At 49.2% G+C, this 13,370-nt stretch overlaps 1 protein-coding gene across 4 annotated transcripts in view; it reads left to right on the forward strand.

Moving 5' to 3' along the window:
• The window catches only part of hmcn1 (hemicentin 1), a 41,421-nt gene that overhangs the window by 17,211 nt on the left and 10,840 nt on the right, over nucleotides 1–13,370 (forward strand). For all 4 annotated transcript variants that reach the window (XM_061297346.1, XM_061297347.1, XM_061297349.1 and 1 more), the window contains 49 exons: nucleotides 130–257; nucleotides 330–581; nucleotides 714–809; nucleotides 870–1,064; nucleotides 1,136–1,266; nucleotides 1,412–1,559; nucleotides 1,756–1,882; nucleotides 1,947–2,101; nucleotides 2,187–2,465; nucleotides 2,624–2,905; nucleotides 2,975–3,083; nucleotides 3,142–3,314; nucleotides 3,484–3,638; nucleotides 3,709–3,832; nucleotides 3,897–3,998; nucleotides 4,423–4,599; nucleotides 4,721–4,872; nucleotides 4,952–5,075; nucleotides 6,149–6,324; nucleotides 6,441–6,537; nucleotides 6,620–6,742; nucleotides 6,813–6,968; nucleotides 7,200–7,481; nucleotides 7,545–7,706; nucleotides 7,788–7,901; nucleotides 7,972–8,058; nucleotides 8,142–8,333; nucleotides 8,393–8,566; nucleotides 8,659–8,772; nucleotides 8,839–8,984; nucleotides 9,069–9,219; nucleotides 9,392–9,580; nucleotides 9,647–9,760; nucleotides 9,836–10,023; nucleotides 10,090–10,186; nucleotides 10,260–10,421; nucleotides 10,490–10,603; nucleotides 10,663–10,865; nucleotides 10,938–11,019; nucleotides 11,099–11,230; nucleotides 11,329–11,478; nucleotides 11,549–11,708; nucleotides 11,786–11,910; nucleotides 11,976–12,159; nucleotides 12,226–12,323; nucleotides 12,384–12,662; nucleotides 12,726–12,922; nucleotides 13,045–13,126; nucleotides 13,206–13,342. In XM_061297346.1, coding sequence (XP_061153330.1) covers nucleotides 130–257; nucleotides 330–581; nucleotides 714–809; nucleotides 870–1,064; nucleotides 1,136–1,266; nucleotides 1,412–1,559; nucleotides 1,756–1,882; nucleotides 1,947–2,101; nucleotides 2,187–2,465; nucleotides 2,624–2,905; nucleotides 2,975–3,083; nucleotides 3,142–3,314; nucleotides 3,484–3,638; nucleotides 3,709–3,832; nucleotides 3,897–3,998; nucleotides 4,423–4,599; nucleotides 4,721–4,872; nucleotides 4,952–5,075; nucleotides 6,149–6,324; nucleotides 6,441–6,537; nucleotides 6,620–6,742; nucleotides 6,813–6,968; nucleotides 7,200–7,481; nucleotides 7,545–7,706; nucleotides 7,788–7,901; nucleotides 7,972–8,058; nucleotides 8,142–8,333; nucleotides 8,393–8,566; nucleotides 8,659–8,772; nucleotides 8,839–8,984; nucleotides 9,069–9,219; nucleotides 9,392–9,580; nucleotides 9,647–9,760; nucleotides 9,836–10,023; nucleotides 10,090–10,186; nucleotides 10,260–10,421; nucleotides 10,490–10,603; nucleotides 10,663–10,865; nucleotides 10,938–11,019; nucleotides 11,099–11,230; nucleotides 11,329–11,478; nucleotides 11,549–11,708; nucleotides 11,786–11,910; nucleotides 11,976–12,159; nucleotides 12,226–12,323; nucleotides 12,384–12,662; nucleotides 12,726–12,922; nucleotides 13,045–13,126; nucleotides 13,206–13,342 — 7,576 coding nt within the window. The remainder of the gene's footprint in view (nucleotides 1–129; nucleotides 258–329; nucleotides 582–713; nucleotides 810–869; nucleotides 1,065–1,135; nucleotides 1,267–1,411; nucleotides 1,560–1,755; nucleotides 1,883–1,946; nucleotides 2,102–2,186; nucleotides 2,466–2,623; nucleotides 2,906–2,974; nucleotides 3,084–3,141; nucleotides 3,315–3,483; nucleotides 3,639–3,708; nucleotides 3,833–3,896; nucleotides 3,999–4,422; nucleotides 4,600–4,720; nucleotides 4,873–4,951; nucleotides 5,076–6,148; nucleotides 6,325–6,440; nucleotides 6,538–6,619; nucleotides 6,743–6,812; nucleotides 6,969–7,199; nucleotides 7,482–7,544; nucleotides 7,707–7,787; nucleotides 7,902–7,971; nucleotides 8,059–8,141; nucleotides 8,334–8,392; nucleotides 8,567–8,658; nucleotides 8,773–8,838; nucleotides 8,985–9,068; nucleotides 9,220–9,391; nucleotides 9,581–9,646; nucleotides 9,761–9,835; nucleotides 10,024–10,089; nucleotides 10,187–10,259; nucleotides 10,422–10,489; nucleotides 10,604–10,662; nucleotides 10,866–10,937; nucleotides 11,020–11,098; nucleotides 11,231–11,328; nucleotides 11,479–11,548; nucleotides 11,709–11,785; nucleotides 11,911–11,975; nucleotides 12,160–12,225; nucleotides 12,324–12,383; nucleotides 12,663–12,725; nucleotides 12,923–13,044; nucleotides 13,127–13,205; nucleotides 13,343–13,370) is intronic.

Here is a 13,370-nt window from a genome sequence, read left to right on the forward strand (position 1 = left end):
AATATTTCAGCAGTCCCAAACCTCTGTGTCCATTGGGAGAGACTAGGATAGAAAATAGGAATTGTAACTGCCATTCAAGCGCACTTAAGTCAACTAGCTTTTAATATTTCTTCCATGTGTTTCTTCCAGGCACCATCAGCTCTCCTCAGGGTCACTGAGAATCTTCAAGACCAAATTGTCAGACAGTGGCCTCTACGTATGTCTTGCCTCCAACATTGCTGGCAACCTAACTCAAACCATAGAATTGAGTGTTCTGGGTAAGTTTGCATTAACATTCAACTAGTACGAGCAAATAAAGCTCATTACATGGTTAACCTCTCCCCCATCAGTGCCCCCGAGTATCCAGGCTGGTCCCAAGGTCATGAAGGTCCAGATGGGTCATCTGGTGGAGCTTCTGTGCATAGCCCAAGGTGTACCGAAGCCCGCCCTTTCCTGGACAAAAGATGGCCGGACTTATCCGACGTCACCTGATGGCACTCTCACTTTGGACCCGGTGGGCCTGGACCATGAAGGAACTTACACCTGTACAGCAGTCAACATTGCAGGCAGCGATGAAGCTCAAATTCAACTACTAATCCAAGGTTGCCTTCAAATATTACGAGGATAACGCTTTTCAAGCTGTATTCATTATTGTTTGCTAATTCCATTTCCAAGGTCATCTCACACTCTGCTGATTCATCTTTTTGTCCAAATGTTGCGGTGTGTATTTTCAGTTCCCCCAGTGGTTGAAATCTCGGAGCCCCCGTTCAACAGTCCCTTACAGGAGAGAGTTGCAAACCAACGAATTGCCTTCCCCTGCCCAGCCAAAGGTACATGACTCCTAATTTACTGATCATCCGCTATGCTAAATGTTTTTCTTCTTGACGCAGGCCTTCCCAAGCCAGTGATTCGATGGCTACGTAACGGCCAGGAGCTGACCGGCAATGAGCCCGGCGTGTCGATCCTGGAGGATGGCACGCTGTTGATTCTCGCGTCTTTATCTCCGTTGGACGACGGAGAGTACGTCTGCGCTGCTGCTAATGATGCTGGCTCGACAGAGAAGAAGTACCAGCTCAAAGTCAATGGTGACGAGTCATGTTCACGATACCGCTCCAACTGCACGGCTCCTATTGTGATCAAATCAATTGCTTTTCAGTTCCCCCAACATTTCGAGACAGCGACGCTTCAGGAAACCTTTCTGTCGTTCAGAGCCAGCCCACCACTTTGCTTTGTGATATAACAGGAAGCCCCGCCCCAGTTATCACTTGGTACAAAGATGGAATCCTCGTAAGTAAACTCCACCTGAACAAACTCATCGGTTCAAGAGTTTGTCTTGGTTGTTACTGGAAGCGGACTTTTATGAGCATTCCATCAGTATGCTCTGAGATGTTGGAAAATCTCTTTTTTTAATCATCCTAATGTTGTTCAATAGGTCGAGGCCAGTAACAGTATCCAGATTGTGGATAAGGGGAAAAGCCTAAAACTACTGAAGGCTGCCACCGCAGAAACGGGCAGCTACACCTGTAAAGCCATCAACATTGCTGGCAGCACAGAAAAAGACTTCTTTGTCAATGTATTGGGTGAGTCCAAAGAGACAGGATAAGACATCTTGGCTTGTGTGGAGTTTTTGTCTCTCTCCGCCTACTTCAACTTTGTGTTCTTCTAAATGGTTTTCCAATCCGAAGGTGTCAGTCCATTTGATTGTCCCAGACAGGATTTCTTATACACGATGGGAGGAACGTCTGATTCATTAACCCCATTCCCTCTGTGCCACAGTCCCGCCCAGCATTGCAGGCTCCGACTCTCCCCAAGATCTGTCCGGCACTCTCAAGCAAGAGATCAGATTGGAGTGCAAGGTGAAAGGCGTGCCCTTTCCCACAATCCAGTGGTACAAGGACAGAAAGTTAGTACCCAATAATATTAGAAAGTCCTTCTTCCCTTTCACTTATGCTCTGTCGTGTTTCCAGGGTGGTTTTTCTTGGGGATCCAAACGTGGAGGTCCTCGACCGTGGTCAGGTTTTAAGAATTAAGAGTGCCCGTCTTGGAGACCAGGCGAGGTATCAATGTAGTGTCATGAACACGGCTGGGAAAGAGTCCAAGGACTTCAATCTCAAAGTGTATGGTAAAGGCAATCTTTTTTTATCAGATGGCATTTGGGGAATGTTACTCAACAGCGGAAAGTCAGATGTGCGTTTGTGTGTTGCAAGTTCCCCCGTCCATCCGAGGCGGTAACCAAACAACAGAAGTGAGCGCCCTGCTGGAGGCGGTAGTTACGCTTGAGTGCGAAGCCCGGGGAGTCCCACTCCCCGTCGTCACCTGGTACCGAAGAGGAGAGGCCGTCCTGTCGAGCCGCCGGTCGCAGTATGTGGAGCAGGGTCGTTACCTGAAGATCCCTCGGGCGCAGGCGTCAGATGGCGGCCGGTACACCTGCAAGGTGACCAACGTGGCCGGGACTGCTGAAAAGAACTTCGAGCTTGATGTCTACTGTAAGATATCGATATCCATTTTTATGCTGAGTTACTTCAACTGTTGACTAGGCGTATTTTGAGAGCGTGATTGAAATTTAAAGTTCTACTTTGGTTTGGTGAGGCCGAAGTGGAAATATAATATAAGTCGTGTCTCATTTTTCCTCCTCCACCCGCAGTGCCTCCTTCCATCGCAGGGGGACAGAGTGGATCTTCTGAAAGAAAGGTGGTCCTTAGTGACCCTCTCATCTTGGAGTGTGAAGCTGGTGGCTACCCTCCCCCTTCCCTTACCTGGCTGAGAGACGGCGTTCCAGTCCAGCATGGAGACAATGTCCGAGTCCTCGACCAAGGGAGGAAAATAGAAATCCTGTCGGCCACGGTGTCGGACTCGGGACGCTACGTTTGCGTGGCAACGAGCGTTGCTGGGGAGACAGAAGTCACGTATGACGTCATCGTTTTGGGTACGCGCAAATTCCAAATTCCCATTCCAAAGAGCAGAGTATTTGTAACGAAATGATTCTTTGCCTTAGTGCCGCCCATAATTGATGGAGGAGATGAGATGACTGACAGCACTGTCCTAATACACAACCCTCTGGAGCTGGACTGCCACGCCACCGGGACGCCGCCACCTACCATAACGTGAGATTTCTTTTGACCTCAGAATAAAGAAAGCCAATTTGACCTTGGCCATCCTCAGGTGGTATAAAGACGGGCAAGTCGTCCGACCTGGAGACGACGGGCTGCGACTTGCAGCCAGTGGATGGCGACTGATTATCCCCCGCGCTCAGGTCTCCGACGTGGGTCGCTTTCAATGTGTGGCCTCCAATGAAGGAGGAGAGCATGAGAAGGACTTCAATGTGCTTGTGCAAGGTAAGAGTAGAAGGAACAACAGTCGTGCATACGTATTGTAATGCAAAAATGTCCTCTCTAAATGCAAGCTGCGGGAGATGTTTGGGTGACTATTTCTATTCTCCGCCACTTGGCCGATTCTCCTGTTCTGCAAAATAGACAATGAGTCTACCCTTCTGAACTATTCCAGTTCCGCCATCGATTCGGTCCACCGGTAGCGCTGAGCGTGCGGTCGTCCTGCGCAAAGCAATCAATCTGGAATGCATCTCCAGCGGCATCCCCGCGCCCACTCTTACCTGGCTTAAAGATGGTCGCCCCGTCGATACATCGCAGGAGCACTTTAAGGTTGCTCGAGTGATTATTTCAGTGCGACAAAGAGTCATTGTATAGACGTGTTTGTTGTGTTTCCGTGCAGCTGGAGTCAGCAGGCAGAGTGCTGAAGATCACAGGGGCAAGACAAGAAGATTCGGGCAAATACACCTGCCTGGCCACCAATGCTGCGGGCGAAGCTCAAAAAAGCCTACGGCTCAGTGTCCATGGTAACGGAACAATACGTCTTGTTTCATCTGATACGTTGAGCTAACTCGTGTGTGTGTTTGGCAGTGCCGCCCACCATCTCAGCCTCTGGGGAAGTCATCAACCAGACCATCTTGTCAGGCTTCTCTACTGAGCTGGAGTGCAAGGCCACAGGCAGTCCGTTACCCGGTGAGACTCACAAACGTCTTCCTGTCTTCTTCTCCAGTTCAAAGGCAGGCTTTCAACTGACCGTGAAGGTATCAGCAGAAAATTGATCTCAGATGACTCCCTGCAGGCGACTCGGTTCCCACCGCCATTCTTTCCATGCACCGTAGCGTGCTGATAAGCAGCCGCATTCCAGCATAATTGAAGACTTTTCTTGGGATGGGTTTGTAGTTTGGATCGAATGTGGCATTCCAGATCGACCAGGGTTTGCCAATAAGTGTAAAAATATCGGCTTTTGCGTTCCATTCGATCGGGCTCTTGAAAACAAGATGCCAAAAGTTAGTTTGGCCCAATTATCTAGAACTAAAATATTAAAATTGCACCCTTTCATACAAGAAGTAATGTTGATGCAAAATATCTGATTGACACAAGCTCTTTGGTGTCCTAGCGATAAGATGGTACAAAGACGGCCGACCTCTGACAAGCACAGCCGGGGTGACTCTGCTGAAACGCGGCCAAGCGTTGGAGATAGAAAGAGCTCAGCTATCCGACGCAGGGCTGTACAGATGCGTCGCAGTCAACTTGGCTGGAGTTGCCGAGACATCCCACAGCTTGCAGGTGTTTGGTCAGTGTCTTTTATTTTCTTTGCCGCTTACAACAGATGTTTTTTTGGATCCTTCCGTATCAGTAAGAATGTCAAGACTGCTGTTGTGGCCGTAAATCCAATCAAAGCGTTTCTTTTGTAGCGCCTCCAGTCATCTCGAGCCGAGGTGGCACTGTAACAGTCGTCGTGAACGAGGCCGGCAGACTGGAATGCGAGGCGACCGGCGTGCCCTTACCGACTCTCACCTGGCTCAAAGATGGAAGCCCGGTGACAAGTGTATCTCATGGAATACAGGTTATTTCTGCTTATGATCAATGTAATGGTATCATTATTATCCCCCGCCTAAGACTCGCTTACTGTGGCTATCCCTCAGGTGTTGTCCAGCGGCAAGGTGCTGTCTCTGAGCCGTGCACAGGTGAGCGACATGGGCCGCTATACCTGTGTCGCTGTCAACGCTGGAGGAGAGCAACAGCGAGATTATGATCTAAGGGTTTATGGTGAGGCCATTTATTGATGCCGTTATGTTCCTGTAGCATTTGTTACTTGTGAACAGTGCCCGTCAAAGTTTGGTCCATGTGGTGGCCTCTAAGAATCTTTATTCACCTTCTCATTTCGGATTTGACAATCTTCTGATCTGATCTTTTATGGTGCCGTAAAATGTGCAAAGTATTTAGAAAAATGTTTGATGATGATAAATGTTCAAAAGTGTTGGCAAGCCGAGAGCAGCACGCAGCGTGTTCCATTGTTCCTCTTCCAAGCTTCCATTCTTTGTTTTACCGATGAAAAATTCAGACTGCACTTTGTCTTCCAGCAGACGGACAGATCACACACGGGGGTCTTGAAATGCACGGCCAGAACAAGCTTAGCCTTTCACATTGTCAGCTTCCTGCAGGGAGCCCAACATGATGGCGTATACAAGCCCAATGGAAACGGATGGCGCCCAGTTTACAGGCAGGCAGGGAATCACAAATCTCTCCCATGTCTGTTTAAACAGGCACTGGATGTATGCGCAATGCAAACATCCACACAGTGTGCGTTTCCTCGGAACCAGATAAAGGCAGATTTGCCGCGCTAATTGCTACCATGCTTCAGAAGCTTCCTGACTTGCTCTCTGTCTGTCATACAGAGGAAATTCATTTGATCAATCAGGACACGTTTCAACAAACAAGTCTCGTGAAAAGAAGTCAGGACAAGTACCAGTGCAGTTGTAGACTCACGACATATTGTAGCCGATTGAATTGAGTTTCGATATGACCCAGGATATGTCGGATTATCGGAGTGAGGGCGTTCAGTCAAACGGCCGCCCTGACGGGAAATACGCAAACGTTAGTTGATTGACGTTATCGCCGCTGGCTTGGCACGAGACATCAACCAGATGCCCAAATTAGAGAATCCGCTTCGATCACGGCCTCAGATAACAAGAAATATTCGTGTAGGTCTCCAACAGCTTCAATGTGAGCTATTTTCTGTCTTCATCATGGTTGTCTTCATTTTGAGCCAAATGTTGCTACTTCAGAATCTAATTTCCTGTATTGGGAATTTTCTTTTGAAATCTCCATATGTTCCCCAGTGCCGCCCAACATCAAGGGGGAGGAGATGAACGCCACCGTGATGCTCGGCAGTCCTGTGGAGCTGCACTGCCTGAGCGACGCCATTCCCCCACCCGCGCTGTCGTGGCGCAAAGATGGCCGCCCGCTGTTCAGGAAACCTGGTCTGGCTCTCTCAGAGGATAGGAGTTTGCTCAAGGTTCCACAAACCTCTTCATTCTTAAATAAGTGATGGACCACGACTGGATTTGTGTTCATCATGTAATGCGCAGTGCTGGCCGGGGTTGGTACTGAGCTGTTTCTTCTGATTCCTAGGTTGACAGTGCTCAAGTGCAGGACTCGGGCCGCTATACCTGCGAAGCCACCAACATTGCTGGCAAGACAGAGAAGAACTACAATGTCAATGTGTGGGGTGAGCTCTGCACTTTGTTTTGGAAATCCGACTTCTCCCATTCTTAGCGAAAGATTTTTCAATGTGTTTCTCTCCACGACAGTTTCTCCAAGCATTCGAGGCTCGCAAGAGGTCTCACCACTCACAGTGGTTGAAGGAAATCTCATCACACTGGTGTGCGAATCCACTGGCATACCACCTCCCAGTCTAACCTGGAGAAAGAATGGTAAATAGAACCGCTATCTGCTTTTATTGTACTAAAAGTCATGTGATCCTCACCTTTTCTTGCGCACCAGGTGTGCTACTCCAGTCCGACGAGCGGCTCAGGGTTTTATCGGGGGGTCGTCAGCTGCAGATTTCCAATGCAGAGAGGGCGGACGCAGCCAACTACGTCTGTACGGCTTCCAGTGCGGCTGGCAGCGCATCCAAGGAGTACAGCCTGCAGGTTTACGGTTCGTAGGCATCCGTTTATCAGCTTCGGTCGAGTCCAATTCGTTCGGTGTCGTCTCTCCAACTCGTTCGCTGCCAGCCCGGTTCAAAAGTCTATAACCACTGAACGATTGAAATATTGGTTGAAATAAATCTTAAAAGAAAAAATATTTCATTTTGTACTGGCGAGAAACATGTCTATTGCTCAAATCGACATAGTCCACATGCCAACTTATCTGCTCTTCTCACTTTAGTCCGCCCTTCCATCAGACACGGCGAGGGTGACACCGATGCCGCGGTCGTGACAAAAGGAGGCAACGTGACGTTACGGTGCGCGGCGGATGGCCTGCCACGCCCGGCGCTCACCTGGCTGAAAGACGGACGGCCCGTCACAGGGCTGCGTGGCGCGAAGCTCCTGAATGAGGGAAGGCTGCTCCAGATTCAAGATGCTAAGATTTCAGACACGGGACGCTACACGTGCATCGCCGTTAACGTGGCAGGGCAGGCCGACAGCAAGCGCGACATCAGCGTGCACGGTAGGTAGGAAGTCGGAACCCCGAGTCCAAATGCACTCTTTGTTTGACTTGACCTTTTTCCAGTCCCACCGACTATCGTGGGTCAGTTCCCAGAAAATGTCAGCGTTGTGGTGAAGAACCCTGTGGCTCTGAGCTGCGAGGCCTCCGGCATTCCTCTTCCCGCCATCGCCTGGCTGAAGGACGGTCGACCAATCAGAGGCAGCAGTTCTGTTCGTGTGCTTTCAGGTCCACTTCTCACATTTTATGCTGAATGTTCAAAGCAATCATTGCAAAATAATGACAAGATGAAATACGTTGACGGTCTAGGAGGGCGTAGCCTGCGTCTAATGCACGCGGCCATCGAGGATGGCGGGAGGTACACCTGCATCGCATCAAACAGCGCTGGAGAAGAAAAGAAACATTTGGACCTAAGCATCCTTGGTAAGTGAATAGTCCTTCGAATTGGTTACATTGATGACCTTTTTATACATTTCGACCTCATCGCAACCAGTTCCACCAAGTATCGTGGAAGAAGGAAGGGTCACGGACACCAAAGTGAAGGAAAGGCACAACGTTACGCTGACCTGTGAGGCCTCTGGTATCTATATCTTTTGTCCCATCAGTCCTGGAACTTTTTTGCAACACCAAGCTTTGTAAAATACTCAAGTCTGTTTTTTTTAGGCAGCCCTATTCCAGAAATCACATGGCTAAAGGATGGGAAACCATTAGCGCCTGACAGACGCCACCATGTCATGTCTCATGGGCGTTATCTCGTCATTTCCGGCGTGCAAGTGGCTGACACCGGCAGATACAGCTGCCTGGCGTCGAACAACGCAGGAGATCGCAGTCGCCATTTCAACCTCAACGTCCTGGGTACGTACATGGGCAAATTCAAAGTGTTTGTTTATTTGACCGTCTTGTATTGTCTTCAGTTTCTCCCACCATTGCTGGGTCAGGAGCGGACGGTTGGGCCCAAGAGGTGACGGTAACCTTGAGTAGCCCCACCTCGCTGGTGTGCGAAGTTCAGTCCTTCCCACCCGCACTGATCACCTGGCTCAAAGATGGCATTTCCTTTGAGTCCGGTCCTAATGCCAGAGTTCTTCCAGGTTATATTAATCTCCTCTCTATATTCTAGAATATAAATTTGATGTCAGTAGTGTATCATTGAAACGGATACATTTTGTTTCACCTTCTCCAGGTGGGCGGAGCCTGCAGATTCTTAACGCAAAAGAAGAGGATGCTGGACGTTACACTTGCGTTGCCACCAATGAGGCTGGAGAGACACTCAAGCTGTTTGATGTCAAAGTGTACGGTGAGTTCACGCCGTGCACGTCATCCACTGCCAAGGCTGTGTCACATAATGCTGCTTCCACCCCAGTTCCCCCGCAAATCGATAAAAACGACATCCCGGGTGATGGACTAGCGCCTAAAGAAGTCAAGATCAAGGTCAACGGAACGCTAACGTTGGAGTGCGCAGCGCAGGCCTTTCCTAGCCCGGCACTGCAGTGGTACATGGACGGAAAGGTCCACCATCTCTTTTCCACTTTTTTGGTTTTATATCTGTCAATGAAACCTCTCGCTGATGCTTCTTCTTCTTCTTCCTCATAGATTCTGCGGGCAGATGAGCACGTGTCCATTACAGCTAATGGTCGCATTGTTCAGATCCGACATGCTCAGGTGTCCCACACTGGCCGATACACTTGCATAGCCACCAATGTAGCTGGAGAGGACGAGAAGGACTTTGATGTAAATATACAAGGTGAACTGGGTTGACTGATGATCATCATGTGCCTGAGACCAACAGTGAATTTGATGGGGTCATTGCTGTATTTGTTTTTTTTCCCCATCACCGTGAGATTCTTCTTCTACGCATCTCTTTGAAAATATCTGCAGTTCATTTTTTTTTTTTGGTTCCTCCCCTTTTTTCTCAGTTCCTCCCAGTTTCACCAGAACTGGGGATCCACAGTCCCCGTCAGATTTTGGGGTGGATGCCCGTGATGTGATTCTCAACAATCCAATCTCTCTATATTGTGAGAGCAACGCCGTACCGCCACCGACTCTCACCTGGTCCAAAAATGGCCAGGCCCTGAACTCCAACGACAACATTTTGATCGTGCCAGGTGGGTGAGAGAGCAGAAAGAAAGAACCGACGAGTGCATGCTCACGTGTCCGTGCTTTCCTGTCAGGAGGAAGAGTGTTGCAGATCCCCAGGACTCAGGCGGAGGACTCAGGCAGGTACACATGTGTGGCTGTCAATGAAGCAGGAGAAGATTCGATTCAGTATGACCTTCGAGTCTTATGTGAGTGTGATCTTGGACTCAACGTCGTATTTTGAAGCCTCTGCTTCACTGCGCTGTATTTGTGTGTGACGTCAGTGCCCCCCACGCTACGAGGGGTCCACAACGATCTACCCGACGAGGTGACGGTCCTGGTCAATAAAACAAGCTTGTTGGAATGCCATGTGGATGGCAACCCCGCCCCTAAGATCACCTGGTTGAAGGACAACCAGCCAATCAGCTCTGACGGACCTCGTAAAATTCTCTCCAATGGCACAACACTTCAGGTGACTCTCGTTTTAAGATCACCGAGTCATCCAATGAATGCTTACCAAGCGCACCTTCTCTGTCAGTTGTCGGCAGCTCAAGTGTCGGACACTGGACGCTACGTGTGTGTGGCTGACAATGTGGCTGGAAGTGTTGAGAGATCCTTCAACCTTAATGTCCACGGTAAGGCATGAAAAATATATAGATTTGTTTTGTTTTCTTCTGCAACTTGATGTCCGTATCTCTCTTCTTCTAGTTCCTCCTACTATTTTAGGCCTAAACCAGGAGAATGTGACAGTGGTGGTGAACAACTTTGTGTTCCTGTCATGCCAAGCCATGGGTTTCCCCCCTCCTACCTTGACTTGGTTAAATGACAGGGGGCCACTTCAGGCCAACGCCAATGCACTCATCATGCCGGGTATCTTACAAGTCATTAGCACGTGGACGGGGAATGAGTTAGCTTAGCGGCTTCATTTGTGCCCGCAGGTGGTCGTACTTTCCAAATCTTGAAAGCCAAAGTATCAGACGGCGGGAAGTACACTTGCGTTGCCATGAATGCGGCGGGAGAGGCTTACAAGAACATTTACCTCACAGTGTTTGGTAAGTCCTCCCTTGAGGCCAAGCGAAATCATCACATTTGAGAGTCGTTTTCTCCTCAGTTCCTCCCAGTATCCGGGACAAGAACGGCGATTCTCCCGTTGTGGTGAATGTGCTTGCGGGGGAATCGGTGACTTTGGAGTGTGAATCCAATGCAGTTCCTCCTCCCGTCATCACCTGGTACAAGAATGGACGGATGGTGACAGAGTCTGTCAACTCGAGCATTCTGGCTGGAGGGAAAATGCTTCGGATCAGAGCCTCAGAGGTGAGGCATTAGAATAAATGAGTTTGAATTTTGATTTGTACGTTTTCCTAATTGATCTCATTTCATTTTCAGGTGTCTGATACCGGACAATATGTGTGCAAGGCGACCAACATCGCCGGTCAGATGGACAAGAACTTCCATCTGAATATTTACGGTATTCGGGTTGAGCTGATGATGCAATTCTTCCATCCCTAGCTTTCTGAAGTAAAGACTTCTTTTGCTGTCCTTGGCAGTTCCCCCTCACATTGACGGGCCTGCTGAGGAAAAGGTTGTCGAAACCATCAGCAATCCGGTCACCTTTTCCTGTGACGCTGCCGGGATCCCGCCTCCCAGTCTCACGTGGTTGAAGAACGGACAACGCATAGGTGAACATATGCCGGGAGCTTCTTTTATCGTGGTGGATGAAACGGCATTGTTCTATTCCTTTTCGAGAATGACAATTTCACGGGTGTGATTTGTTTAGAAAGCTCAGCTTCTTTGGAGATGCACATCTTCTCCGGAGGCAGCAAGCTTCAGATTGCACGGTCGCACTTGTCTGACAGTGGCACTTATACTTGCTCGGCCTCCAATGTGCAAGGCAAAGCGCAGAAAAACTACCACCTCACCATACAAGGTAACTGGAGACAAGAACATCTTCTTTCACATTGGGTGACTGGAGCTAAAAGCAACAATACTCTCTGAAGTTCCCCCCAGTATCTCCGGATCAGAGTTACCCAGTGAGATTGGGGTCCTGCTGAACGAAAGCATCCAGCTGGCATGCCATGTCCAGGGATCGCCAACTCCAACCATCCAATGGTTAAAAGATGGACAAGTTATTAACAATACAGGGAATAAGGACTTCAGGTACATGACTGCCAGCAAGAAGATGTGGATATTGCTGCTATGCTCTCCTATGCTGATGATGCTGTGGTGTTGCTTAGGATCAGTTCAGATGGCAGCATTCTCACAGTGACTGCTACCGACACCACTGACAGTGGCAAGTATACCTGTGTGGCCTCCAACGGTGCCGGAGAAGAAGACCGGATATTCAATTTGAATATATATGGTTGGTCAGATACGTATGCTTTTCATTGTATTTGTTGCCCCGGTAATAACCTTCAGCTTCCTCAGTGCCTCCTGCGATTGAGGCCAACGATGAAAAAGTCGAGGAATTGACGGCGGTCCTGGACAACTCGGTCAACATCGAATGCGTAGCGACGGGATCTCCCCCGCCCCAGCTTAATTGGCTGAGGAATGGCCTCCCCCTTCCAGTGTCTTCACACATACGTCTTCTCTCTGCTGGCCAGCTCCTCCGGTAGGCACTCGGAAAGAGTCTGACAAGGCAATGAGATGATTCATACATGTGGGATGTGTCAACCAGGATTCCACGCACCCAAGTGTCTGATGGTGGCACCTACACCTGTGTGGCATCAAATCGAGCGGGAGTTGACAACAGACATTACAACCTCCATGTCAATGGTGAGTCTGCCATGGGATGACCTTGGACAGGAATTATCATTTTTTTCCCCTCTCTCTTAGTCCCCCCAGTTCTGGATGGAGCAGGGAGCACGGACGTGGTGACGGTAGTTAGAGGGAACCTGGCTTCTCTGTTGTGTTTAGCCGATGGAAGCCCAACCCCGTCTGTCAGCTGGCTCAAAGAGGGGGAACCTCTCTCATATGACACCCAACTGAAACTACTCCACCAAAACACAACCATTCAGTTCCTCCAGGCTCAAGTCGGTGACGCAGGACATTACACTTGTACTGTCAGCAACGCCGCTGGTCAAGCCAGCCGTCATTTTCATTTGAAAGTTCTCGGTGGGTGAAATCAGAGAAGAACTGTTATTGGATTTGTGGTGCTGACGTGTGGTTTGTTTTCAGAGCCTCCACAAATCAAGGCATCTGATGGAGCAACCGAAGTTTCCGTGGTGGTTGATAATGCGCTGGAGCTTCAGTGTGAGGCCTCGGGTATTCCTCCGCCCTCCTTGACGTGGCTGAAGGATGGACGTCCGATCCCACAAACAGACAGCCTGCGACTCCTTCAAGGAGGAACAGTGCTCCGCGTCGCATCGGCACAGGTGGCAAATTCCATTAGTAATACTTTGTTTGGGTTATTCCAAACTATTCACAGCGCCACGCCTTACATGCCACACGCGGTCCGTCGTGGATTTAATAACCTAAGACGTATGTTCAAATTCAGTTGGAGGACACTGGCAGATACAACTGCTTAGCCAACAGTCCAGCAGGAGATGACGACAAAGAATTCTTAGTGCGAGTGCATGGTGAGAGACAGAAATATATTCATTTTCATTTTATCTTCACCCTTTGAATGGGCTGTAAAATGTTTTTTTTTTATTTAAGTTCCTCCTAACATTGCGGGGGAGAGCACTCCTCAGGATGTGTCCGTGCTACAGAACAGACAGGTGACTCTGGAATGCAAGTCTGATGCTGTTCCACCTCCAACTCTAAGCTGGCTTAAAGATGCTCAACCATTGCAGGTAGAGAAAATCACACAAAAGTTGTTTT

The sequence above is a fragment of the Syngnathus typhle genome, linkage group LG14 (assembly GCF_033458585.1).
Source record: "Syngnathus typhle isolate RoL2023-S1 ecotype Sweden linkage group LG14, RoL_Styp_1.0, whole genome shotgun sequence".
NCBI lineage: Eukaryota > Metazoa > Chordata > Actinopteri > Syngnathiformes > Syngnathidae > Syngnathus > Syngnathus typhle.